At 39.1% G+C, this 12,422-nt stretch overlaps 1 protein-coding gene across 4 annotated transcripts in view; it reads left to right on the top strand.

The window, feature by feature from the left end:
- Positions 1-12,422, top strand: part of CAMSAP2 (calmodulin regulated spectrin associated protein family member 2) — a 65,895-nt gene that overhangs the window by 369 nt on the left and 53,104 nt on the right. For all 4 annotated transcript variants that reach the window (XM_072343089.1, XM_072343087.1, XM_072343090.1 and 1 more), the window contains exon 2: positions 9,404-9,663. In XM_072343089.1, the coding sequence (XP_072199190.1) occupies positions 9,404-9,663 (260 nt within the window). The remainder of the gene's footprint in view (positions 1-9,403; positions 9,664-12,422) is intronic.

Genomic DNA, 12,422 nt, shown 5'->3' with positions numbered 1-12,422 from the left:
GCTCCTCACTCCGTGCTGGTGTGCTTTGTTACCTGTGGGCTTCGTCTGGTAACGCTGATCTGTCCTTGAGTTTTCTCCTTGTTGCTGTTTTGCGTTTTAGAGGTAATAGAATCTTATTTTAGGAGCTGAACTCTCTAGATTGTGTTTTGTTTTTCTTCTAGGGTCACGCTTTTCTAGAAGGCAAAACAACAACACCAGCAATGCGTGTTTGTCTTTCTAAGAGCTGAGTTAGGGGCTAGCAGTGGGAGTGGATGTGTGCTGTGGTTCTGACGTGTGACAGCAGCCCGTAGCCATTGGAGCGGTAAAGCAGTAAGAAGGATTGGGAAGAAAAGCGTTTAATGCCAGTTCTCGGCCTACAGAGCACGGCAGGCTCACCCTTTCTGTCTGCAAGCATAAATGGCAGCGATTGCCGTGCCCCGAGAGGCGTCGTCTGGGCAGCTTTTGACACCCTGGACCATGAGGAATACCAGAGCTATTATTCGATGCTTGAAATGGTGTTCAGTGAGGAAAATCAGACTTACAGAGGTCTTCTGAGGGAGACATCTTGGAAATTTACCAAGCTGTTTTTGTTTGTTTGTTTGTTTTTTCCAGCTGCAGTATGTGAATGGTTTAATGGTTTTGGATTAAAAGTAGAGATTTTTCTTTAAAAGTTGGCTTCAGCATTAGTTGTCACTATCTTTACACTTATTCTGTAGGGAATAACAGAAAAAGGTTTTGTTTTTTCCTGGGGCTTTCGAGCTTTTCCATTTAAGCCAGAGCATTGCTTAATGTATTTCAGCAAGGTTAAAGATGCACCCTTATGGTGCTTCTGGGAAATAGCGATATTGATGTGGGGCTTGCCAAAAGCTGGTAGTTTCAAGGTGGCTGAACTTAGTGCAGTTTTACTACGTTTAGTGATTACTGAACAAAACTGCATATTCATCATTTAAGAAATCTAAGTATTGTTTTCATATTAAAAATTGCCAATAAATATTGCTTGCTTTCTGTTGTAAAACAGGATAAGCATATTATGTTTTTATGTAGGGCTTTGTCTGCAGACGTAAGAGTTGAAATAGGAGTCATGAAAGTTCATGTAAGTCCTTGGTTATGGATCTTGAGCCGTCATTTTCTGTGAGCTCAGCTCTGTAAGCTCTGCTTGTGGCAGGTCGGGTGCATAGCTCTTTGGCAATTACATAACCTGGCGTTCTGAAACTCTGAAAGGCTTTTGCTACTGGAGTTGGACTAATGTTCAGCCCGCATCTGAAATGTCTCTGTTTATATTGGGTGAGTTTCTATTGCATGCATAAAGCAACTTACAGAGTGTTTCTCGGTTAAGGGTTAGCCTTCCTTAGCCTTGGTTACTATGCAGGTTCAGACACATCAGAGAAATGTGACTAGAGGTGGTAGCAGCTCCTGACCTCAAATAGTGCCATAATGTCAAGTAGGAAGAGGTGAACAAACACAATTGTGGCATTTCCGATCTCACTGGTCTTGAATTCGATTATTATCTCTAATGGCTGTGAAGAAGAGATTGTGACTAAAGCAGGGAAAGCCAGTATACAAGACTTGCATGTTTGGAATACAAATGCTTCCTTTATACTTAGAGCAAAACAGAAGAACTGACCTTCACCTTTTCTAAGAAGGAAGGAAGTTTGTTGGGATTGGGTATTTTGAGTGGATCGCAACCCCAGCGATGTCTCCTATGAGCTATTGTTATATACATTCATGCAAAGGAATTAATGGATTGTTAGTGTGCTAATGGGTGCCAGATTTTATTTCTTTTTTTTTTAATCCTTGAAGTATTGAAATTCCTTGAATGTGTGAGAGGTGGAGGATTTTTTTCCTCCATCCTCTCTGAAAGAAATGACTGTTAATGAAAATGGCGAGTTGTTGTGATTCGTAATGCACTGAAGGCTGTTCTTTGTTATATCAAATGGGTACATCTTTTAGGTCCAGGGGATGTACTTTGTGTTCTTAAACGCGTACTGTAACATAGGCAAAATTGTACATACAGCTTGACTGTGTGCAGGGAATGTCCTGGAAGAAAAAATTTGGGATGGGTACCATTCCTTGAGGCTTAGTTGTGTTTGATGATTGCTACTCGCATCCATAACTGGCACTAATGGAGTATTGCTGTTATTCTTCAGGGAGGTGTGAGAATGGTCTGGCTCACAGCATGGGCCAGTAAGTTGTCTTACGTGTAAAGTGTCTTGTTAATTTAGGAGTGTACTAACACTCATCCTGAAGGCATATTGTATGAAGAATAGTTTGGACAAAGAGGTTTTTTGGTTTTGGTTGTTGTTTTTTTTAAGGAATGACAGTTGAGTACAGCATTTGTATGTATGTGGTAAGGAAGCGTGAGGTTTTGTGCCTTGGTATTTTCTTGAAGGAAATGTTAGGACAGGTCAAATGACATGTTTTCTGATAACCAAAGGTAAGTGGCACAGCTTGCAGTAACTGAGAGGGAATGTCTGACCTTACAAATAAATTCTGTGAGCACTCACTTTCAGCATTCACTCCCAGTGCTGGGAGTTAACCACTTCAATTCAGAGAAAACACTTTCCAAAGGGATAGTTAAGCTGTGTTGATGGCATTATGTGATTGGACTGCCAAGTATGATGCATTGTTCTGTATCCTCTTTATACCTAACATAACAGAAGTGGATGTCGTTTTGGAGTGTGAGGTTTTTGTCTTCTCATTCTACTGTAGTCACAGAAAATTTAGCTGGAAAAGCTCTTATTTGTCTACTGTCCCAAAGAGGCTGAGCTAAATATATATCGTTCCTGACAGATGTTTGTTTATCCTGTTGGTTTTTTAGAAAAGTCTGTAATTACAGAGATTTGGTGGCATGTCTCGTAGTCAGTTTGAATCCTTATTTATCTCTAGATGTTAGAAGAGCATGAATGTTTCTTGCCACACTGTAAACACATTTATTCCTTGTCGTATTCCCAGGGGATGTGATGGCAGTGGGTTCCTTGCTTGTGCAATACCTGTCACGTAATAAACAGTATCTGCTTTCGGTTCTGCTCTTCAGACAAAACATGTGGTTCTTTTCCAGCTTAATTTTTTTTTTTGTCTTTAAAATTGAACTTTTATTTTACTTTTAATTTCCTCCCTCCATCTTTTCTGTGGTCTTGTTCTGCATGAATTCTGTAATTAAATCTTGATGTAATGGTTCTGCGTTACGCTTAGCAGTACAGGGCAGACATGAAAAATGACTTCATCTTTGCAACCCTTAACAATCTCATTTATTCACTAGAATATGATGTTTGTCATTTTTACCTCAGCCTAGAATTGTTGACTCACTCAATCAGTGATTCATTAAGGCTCCATATCTTTTTCTCTGCAGAACTACTGCCTACTCAGTTGTTCCCATCTTGTAATTGTGTGGTTGTAGGTTCCTGCTTTAGAGCTATACTTATATAACTACATCCTATATTCAGACTTCTTCTTCCACTTGTCAAAATCATCTTGAATTACAATTTTGTCTTCCAAAATGCTTTCAGACCCTCTGGAGCTTGGAATTGGTTCTCAAGATCCTTGGTCAGTATGACAGAGAATTCTGATTCTTGAACCTTGAACTGTACATTCTCTCCATTTCATAGAGAACTTCTGGTGGATACTTGTTAAATGTGAATTTTCATCCAGCCTCGCTGCCAGTTTTTCGCTACTAAGTTGAAACTTATCTCTGGCATTTATAATTGTGAGAATATTATGGGAAGAATTTTAGAGTCAAGCTAAATCTGTTGCTATTCTACTACTTACACAACATATTATCCTGCCACAGTAAGGAATTTCTCTGGCTTAACAGGCCTTCTTTTTTACAGGACTAAAGCCAGATAAAAACTGCCCAAGTCCAGTGCTTGCCCTAAACCTTGGGGGTTTTCTGCAGTGAAAACAAAGGAATCCATGTGCCTTTTAAGGTGACGTTTACCCCTTGTAGGTGTCTGAAGCAATACGTTACAATTGGCATCATCTACAATTAAACATTAGCCAAGAAACTTAAAAATAGCTTTCTCCTGATGATTAATATTTTCAGAATTCAAATGCAGCTACTTACTGCTGTTTGCAGATGTTGCCAGTAGAGCCAGGAAGGGAGGAAATGAACATTGTGTATCTAACAGAAGCAAGTTGAAACTAAATACTCTCATCTGTTATGTGGAGTGGTGCGGGCCAGGACGTCTCATCGTTTTTCCCCAGCAGACCTAATTTCTTTACATTTGCTCAGCATTGACAGCTAGCAAAATCTTACACAAGAGTTTGGAGCATAAAAGCAAGTGCTTGTGGGAAACTGTGTTTTGTTCGTTTGTGTTTTCATATGTGTGAAAAAATCCTTTCCCTCATCTTTCTAAAATATTTAGTGACAAATTGATACTTTGGTCAATCCTACTAAAAGCAGCTGATTGAACAAATCAACTGATTTGGTCTGCTTGAAGCTTCTTGTGCCATTCCTGTTTGTCTGATGTACAGAAAGCTTGGATTGGCTCTTTAAAAGTAACTTTTTGTAAGTTAAATACAATCAAATGAGCTTCTGAGCTTACCAGGTTTGCCAGAGTCATTCGTAGCTGCACACTGCACACACGCAACTATGGGAAGGTAAATTAATAAGTTAGCAGTTGTCAGGATTCTTTACTACATGATAAACATCAGGTAAGGTGGCTTGTAATCAGTGGTTTCAGTGACTCCTTGTCATTGAGCCTGGTTGTCATTAAAACTGAAAAGCCTGTCTGCAAAAGGTAACATGAAGCAGCTAGCCAGATGATGAGATTAAGCTCTACCTATACCTTTGTGTTCCTCAGCCATCATTGCCTTTGCTACTGCAGCTATCCTGTAACTGCATTCTTGCAGTAAGTGAGAGTCATCTGCTGGGTTGATTTAGTAACTCCATGCTTAAAGATGCTCTAGTTCTCACTTTCCATGTATCTGTACAGGTAAAGTGAACTGGGAACTGCTCAGCTTCCCTGTGTGAAGTGTTACATAAGTTCATTTATCCAGATAGCCGGTAGATTTTGATGAGCATAAAAGGATCCACTCGCATTCCTGAAGTGAATCACGTAATGTTTGTTTTGGTGAACCCAAGGCTCTGAATACGTGGTTTTGGTGATCGCAATCTTGGAAAATGGGGCTGGGAGTCAAAATTCCTCAAGACTTGGAAGCGAAATTTAGCAAGCTTTGCCCTTCCCACCACTCCCTTCAATCCTCCTCCCCTTTTTTGGGCAGTACATTATTACTGATTCAAATGGCAGTAAGAAATAAATCTGACTGCAGTGCTTAAATGCCTTTCTCTCATATTGAAGAGTTATATTGCTGTCGTTTTGTCTGCTTGCTTTCTTTTTTCTTTCCCTCAGTTAGGATCATTCTTAAATTAAGACTATCTGTGTTACAGATGTCCAAGTAGATTTTTCTCCTCATGTCTACATAGTTTTGGCTGGCAATAAGTTTTCTTTGTGATTGGATGTGGTGCTGAAGTTCAAGAAGTCTTTATCTCCTCTTTCTGAAATAAAGTTATTGTGTAGGAAATGTAAAATGTGTCCTGTTGCTAGCGGTTATCAGAATGCTAAATGAGCGAGATGGGATCGTAACTATATTATCATCTTTTTTATTTCTCATATCTTCCCCATCCTGAAAATAAGTTCTGAAGGCATTTATGCAAATGGAAGTTGATCCCTTTATTGCCAGGGATTATTTTAAGTTATTCTTTTGTTTATGAGGACGAATAGGTGTGTTGGTTAAGTAGCTGTTAAACCTTCCCCCTGCTTGGTATTTCCCTTTGTGCTGCTGAAGGCAGAATATGGGTCAGACTGACAATGAGTGTGACCCAGAAGAGCTTTTCTGATGTGATTCTGAGCGCTCCAGAAAAAGAACTGCGGTCTGGATGGCAGACAGATTGGCTTTTTTTACTTTGTGCTGTGTTTTTCATTGTGTGTGTGTGAGATAAGAAATCTTTCTAGAAATTGAGACCTATATAAAGTATATAAAAAAAACAAGGCTGACATAACGCTACCAACACCTGAAATGTAGATCTGAAAGCTTAAAGTTCTCAGTTGCTGGAAAATGTATTTGACTAATTGTTTATTAGTGTTTCTTTCCTATATTATGTCAGGATCAGACCCTCTGTTGAACTATTTGTTAAGCTGTAATCATGACAGAGAAAATAACTCTTTCCCTTCCTTCATCTGAAAGACTTGCCTGCAGGCTTTGGTTTGGTTTAGTTGGTTTGCACAAGACTTCTGGACATGGCTTATACCAGTTAGTAGCACAGGAGAGTGTCAGGCAAGGAATACTGTGCAGGACCCCATTGCATCTTAATGGATTATTTTCCAATTTGATCTAAGAGTTAAAAGTAAGGAATTGAGGCTTTTTCTCATCTTAAGCTGTCCGTTTGCCATGTCTGAGGATGGCAAAGCTTCTGTATTTAAACTCATTTAAATGTAGGAGTGGAGGCCTTGGCAAGCCCTTTAATGTCTGTCTGAAGCAGAATTACAAACTGAAATGTCTCCCCTTTCTACCAAGGAAGCTGTGGAGATTCAGCTGAAATGAAATTATATAAACCGCCTTCTTTTTTCTGACCGGTTTCCAGTCTTTAGACACTTGACTTTCATGGAGGTTCCAGTCCCTGGTGTCCATAAGACAAATGAGGTGCTGGACTCCTTGTTAGTAGAGCTGGAGTGACAGCAACTCTGTTACCTTATGGCTAAAGAATGCCTTTGTTCTGCAGAAAATTGTCGCATAATGGAGACCATTAAGATCTGGCATAAGTTCATCTACTGGTTTGCAGTAGGAAGTGGTTGAAGGTATTAGTCAGTACTTTGGCAGAAAAAAACCTGTGTTAAATCTCAACGCATTTTCCAACTAGTTTTTTTTCTTAATGTATTGTTTATGGAGATCAGCAGCCTGTAGAAAATGCCCATTTCTCTGCTGAGGCTTTACATCATCACGTGGCTTCCAAGAACGATGCGTATTGTAACTGGGAAGCCCTAACGTTTTTAACTTGTTAATATGATCCTGAAGAATAACTGAGAGCTGCTGGACGGACACTTCTGTTTTGATTCGTAAATGCTGAATCGTTCACTGTTAGAGTTTTACAGTCCTGCAACTCAAAGGTTGAAATTCATCCGTGTGGAAGCCTGGAAGCTTTCTGGAAATGTTTGTGTGTTTAAAAAAGCCCAGACTTCCCACAGTAACATGAAGAACTTTTTCCCAAGGAGAAATCCATGCTGTCTTCAAAGAAATAAGTCTCCATTTACCTGAATGGAGCTCTTTAAAGAGACCTTTCTAAAGGTAAAGTTAGAGCTAGTTGCCATGAATTATTTTCAGGTGATTCCCTCCTTTTGAAATCAGCTGTTTATGTACAAAGATAAGTTACAATTGCTTAATTAAATATATATATGTATACATATATATAGTTTATTTTAAAGCTTAGAATGAGTTCTTTCATTTCTCTTTTTCATCTCTGAAGAGCATCTGCAGAATGTTGTTTCATGAGTCCATGCTACATTAAGAAATAATGATCTGGAGATACTTCACATGTTTCTAAAAGTATCCTAATTCTTAAATTTCTATAACGCTTCTGAACTGACGCGGCGTTGCTTGGTACCCTTCATCATAATTGCTTTTCATAGCACTTTAAGGTTGTAGGATCTAAGAAGTCAGTCAGTGAGGCAGGGAAATGGCAAGAGAAGATAACAACATAGCAAAGAAATACTATTGCACACCATTGGTACATTTGGTTTGTACGTCTACTGTATCGATGGGGGCACTGATGTTTGTCTTTGGGGTTTTTTCAAGTAGTCTTATTAGACATTAGACTTGCATTATAAGGGACAAGTTGGTTTTGCTGGCAGCATATTTTCATCTGCGTTCTATGAGATAATAGCTTGATAGTCAAATTTAGATGTATGGTTTAAGCAATTTGTGCACTATACCTCTCTTCTCCTTGACACTGAATTAGCAAGAAGCAGTGTCTAAGCGGATTTTACTTTCTTTGTGCTGTTTATGAAAGTACACGTTCATATTCCTTTCTGTGCATTCTCTAACGCAGACCTGAGCTACCTTCCATCTCAGAAAGGGGTAGCTCTTCATGTAGAGCTCATAGTGGAAGCATACGAGTTGTAATAGAATATGTATGAGGAAGAAGGTAATCTGTCATTATCTCGTGCTGGCATGTTCTGTGGGTTTTTTCCTCTCTTCTGCTCCACCCGTGTTGGGGCCATTGACTCCACCCTCTGTTTCAAATCGGTGCAGCTGCTTAGCCGGCTCAGCTGAGGGAACAGGGATTGAGCAGAAACAGAGTTGCATCACTGTTTTCCTACATTCTTTTTTCCACTTGGGCTCAGGGCAAGAATCACACGCTCTTTCTTTTTATGCATAGTAAATGCCCTTGGCTTAACTAATTAAAACTAAAAAAGAGGAGAATGAAATAGTTACAGGGACAAAGGGGAACATCTTGCAGAGCGTATGTCTGGATGTACAGCATCTGAAACTGCATCCAAGTTGTTTTCCTATCACTGGGGTGATTTGATTTCATTTGATCTAATGCCATCTTGAATTAATTTATAACTTACATTTGCAACAGACAGAGATACACTCCCTCTATACTGTATTGTGTAAAGTATTTAGAAAAGCTACTACAGATAATCTTGAACTGCCACTTTTGGAGTTTATATCCCAGTATAAGCTGTTGGTACTAAGCAGGTTCATTTGGAAATAAGCAAAGTCTCAGCTTCGAGGAAACTCAGCATGAAGAGGCAAGAAACACTTGAGCATTTTGTCAGAAAAGGAAACCTGTAGTATTTTAGTCTTGTATTTCATTCTTTAAATTCTCTTACAACACGCACTTCTGTATGCTTAACTGCTGAATGTCGTCATGCTGTGATGTGTAACCCTTGGCAAAGAAATAAGCAAACCTCCCAAGCAAATATGAAACCCAGAAGGCTGCTGAGCGGAGATTTCTCTTCTTGTCTCTGGTATTGATAAATTCTACTAAAATATCAAGTTCTATTTCTATTTTATTGTGGTAATTGAGACAGGTTTTGTGTTCAAGTGCATACTGTTTTGCCTTTATACATCTGTACTATGCAATGCTTTGCTGAAGAGAATCAGGATCTTTAGAGAGGTATTTGGAGAAGCCAGGAAACCATAAATGATGCTGTAAACCGCAGATAGGCCTTCTGGTGTGCAGCCTTTGCTGAGTGAAAATCAGATTTTTCTTCAAGTTTCTGTTTCTAGTTAAACTGTTACATTTGTATGCTTTTTTTTCCCTGGTGTTGTACATCATGATGACTGAGTAAAGGCTTCCACTTTCCCTTGAGTAAATTTTTAGTGACCTAACTGTGAATCCATATGTTTAAACAGACAAAAAAATGGTAGTGCTGTTTGTATCTGTTTTCTAATACCGGCGCTTTATTGTTTTTGGTCTTTGTAGAAAATGTTCCAGAAGAACTGCGAGAGCCATTTTACACAGACCAGTATGACCAGGAGCACATTAAACCACCTGTAGTTAACTTGCTGCTATCTGCAGAACTCTACTGTCGTGCTGGGAGCCTTATTCTGAAAAGTGATGCTGCAAAACCACTTTTAGGTCATGATGCTGTTATACAAGCTCTGGCACAAAAAGGCCTTTATGTCACTGACCAAGAAAAATTGGTGACTGAACGAGATCTTCACAAAAAACCCATTCAGATGGTGAGTGTTAAATTTTGGATGTTTATTATGTTTCTTACTGTGTGCTCCCAGTAACTGCATATCTGTTTCTTTTTAACCTGGGTAGCTTTCTTGAAGTATTTTTCTCAAATGCTGTTAATTACAGGGGGCTTACGGTTGTTTTTGTTTCCATCTCCTCACAGCTCCGAATGCACGTGTTTTGCTTTTTTTGAGTGCTAGTACTTGACAACACCTAATGTTCTACTTAGTCCAAATGTTACTTGTTTTAATATGACAGCAGCAGTGCTGACTACCCATGAGTATTTCTTGTTTGAAAAGTGGTTGAAACAGATATTTGTTTTTTCATCCTTACAGAAATCTTTGGTTAAAATCTTAATAGGAAAAAAGTTCTGATGATATGGGCAATGCAACCTAATAACATTCAGTAGTCACCAGTTACATATGAAGTCATTGTAAAAACATACAGCAGCAGTATATCCTTTTGTAAAGACTTAATAATACGCCTTTGCTTCCTATACTTGCTAATTAAAACATTGGTTCGACAGATGGATGATTCTATTACTAATCTACTAAGGCAATGGATTGTGCTCTTTGATTGGAGCTGAAGGAAAAAAAAAAGCTGTAGAAATAAGTGGCTACTTATGGCCAGTCAATCTTTTCCTTTAGATTGCCTATGAAAGGACACTCTGATAGAACTATGTTTAGAGTGCGATATTTAAAAATATTTTAACGTATTATTTAATATATATAAAACACTATGAGACTGCTAAGGCTGAGATGGCAACATCCATTCAAACACAGAACATTACTCAAGTCTGTTTATTTGAAATCACTCACTTCTTTTTTCTACGTTTCAATAGAACTACTGTTCCTACTTTACTCAGAGGTATTTGTGCTACAATCTGGTATTTTCAGATTAAAGTATATTGTGCACAAGGATCAAAATGTCTAATAGGGAAAGGACTTGTGTAAGTTTTCTGTGATCCATTAGCTGCATTCAGACTTAACAGTCTGATTTTACCATCGTCTTTTTTGTTTAAATCTGGCCTGTAGCTATTGCTAGAATGAAGGTGGGCGAAAACAGAGCAGTGTTTTTATTGTAAGCTCAATAGCAGTATGTGTTTATTTGTTGTAAGAAGACTGACCAGCATTTGACAGAATATGACTAAAGACAACCTTTCAGTTCATCAATTGTTATTAGTTGGTAAGTCGCAGGGTTACTGCCTTGCAATCAGGAGTCGATGACTCTTTTACTTTATCTGTTTCTAGAGAAATTGTAAGAGGCATTTCTTTTCAGAGCTGTCTGTTGAGATACATCACTATTCTCCAGTTTAGTTTGCAAGCGTTTAATTCAGTAATTTATGCTGCTTGAAATTGATTTCAGTAGCAGTCTTTTATTTGTCTAGTGTGTGGTTGAATATTTCTGGCTTTTTCTTGTGTTGTGTAAGTGCAGTCCAGCAAGCAGTTACTCAAGCACGAGTCTTGTAACAGTTGATATCCATAGATATTTATTCTGCCCGCCTGGGTCACTCGTCCCTCCCTCAGTGCTGGCAACAGATCCTAGAACTAGAGAATGGACTGGGTTGAAAGGGACCTTAAAGACGGTTGAGTTCTAACACCCTGCCACATCAGGGACACCTCTCGCTAGATCAGGTTGCCCCAAGACCTGGTTTTGAATGCCTCTGGGAATGGGGCATCCACAGCTTCTCTGGGCATCCTATGGCAGTGCTTCACACCCTCACAGTAAATAATATTTTCCTTGGGATTAAACTGAGTCTACCATCTCTTCTCTGATAGTCTGTTTCCAGCTTTCCCATAGGCACCCTTTATTGTAAAGGTGAAGGTCTACAACTGTGTCTCCTCAGAGCTTTCTCTTCTCCAGGATGAAAAACCCCAGCTCTCTCAGCCTCTCTTCACAACAGGAGGGCTCCAGCCCTCTGATCAGTGAATCAGATGAGAGAACTGATGCTGTTAGGCTGGCTCACAAGCAACTGAGCAAAGCCTGTGTGATAGGGAACAGCGGAAACCCATCTGGCTCGGGCAGGAGAGCAGCCAAGTCTAACATGGATACTAGCAGAGAAGTAGTTATGAAAAGTGGAATCTCAATTTATTCTGAGCCAATGAGTTGTAATTTGTTGTAACAGAATGATGTCCCAAAGCAAGTTCCTAGCAGCAGAACTATATCTTAATTGGGAACTATCAACCTTTTTCCTTTGCTATACAGTTTGTAAAGCTGACAGAGGACTTCAAATCTGGCTGTTACGCTATTTCTGGTCTTAAAATAATCCCCTTCATATTTTCTGGTACCATTTCCTTAGTGTTCCATATGTCACAGTTTCTCCAAGTCTTGGATAGTAAGTAATGTATTCTGTTTTAGAACATAAAATTATGTTTTAGTTTTGTAGAACAGAAGATTTGTATGTGTAATTAACTCATGCGTTCCTCTCTTAGGCCAGATTGTGTTAAACCATTCTCAGTCTAATTCCATGTAATTTAATAGAAAAATGCATGTCAGTCTGTCTTGGTTAGCTCGTCTTTCCTAGAAGAAAGGAAGAAGATGGAAGGGAAAAAGATGGTGTATGTTAGGGGACATTCAGTGTTTACTGCAGAGATAAGTTGCATTTCTAGAGCTGAAAATGGATGAGCTATCTTAGAAGAATAGGAAAGGAAGTTGGAATATGGAATGGTTTGCTTTACTTTTCATGTGTGTAGCTGCAGTCAACAGACTTGAAATTCCTTGTGCTGTGTATGTGTTTGTAGTGAGGCGATGGCTGCCATGA

The sequence above is a fragment of the Excalfactoria chinensis genome, chromosome 8 (assembly GCF_039878825.1).
Source record: "Excalfactoria chinensis isolate bCotChi1 chromosome 8, bCotChi1.hap2, whole genome shotgun sequence".
Lineage (NCBI taxonomy): Eukaryota > Metazoa > Chordata > Aves > Galliformes > Phasianidae > Excalfactoria > Excalfactoria chinensis.
This window is presented reverse-complemented; position numbering and strand designations above follow the sequence as displayed.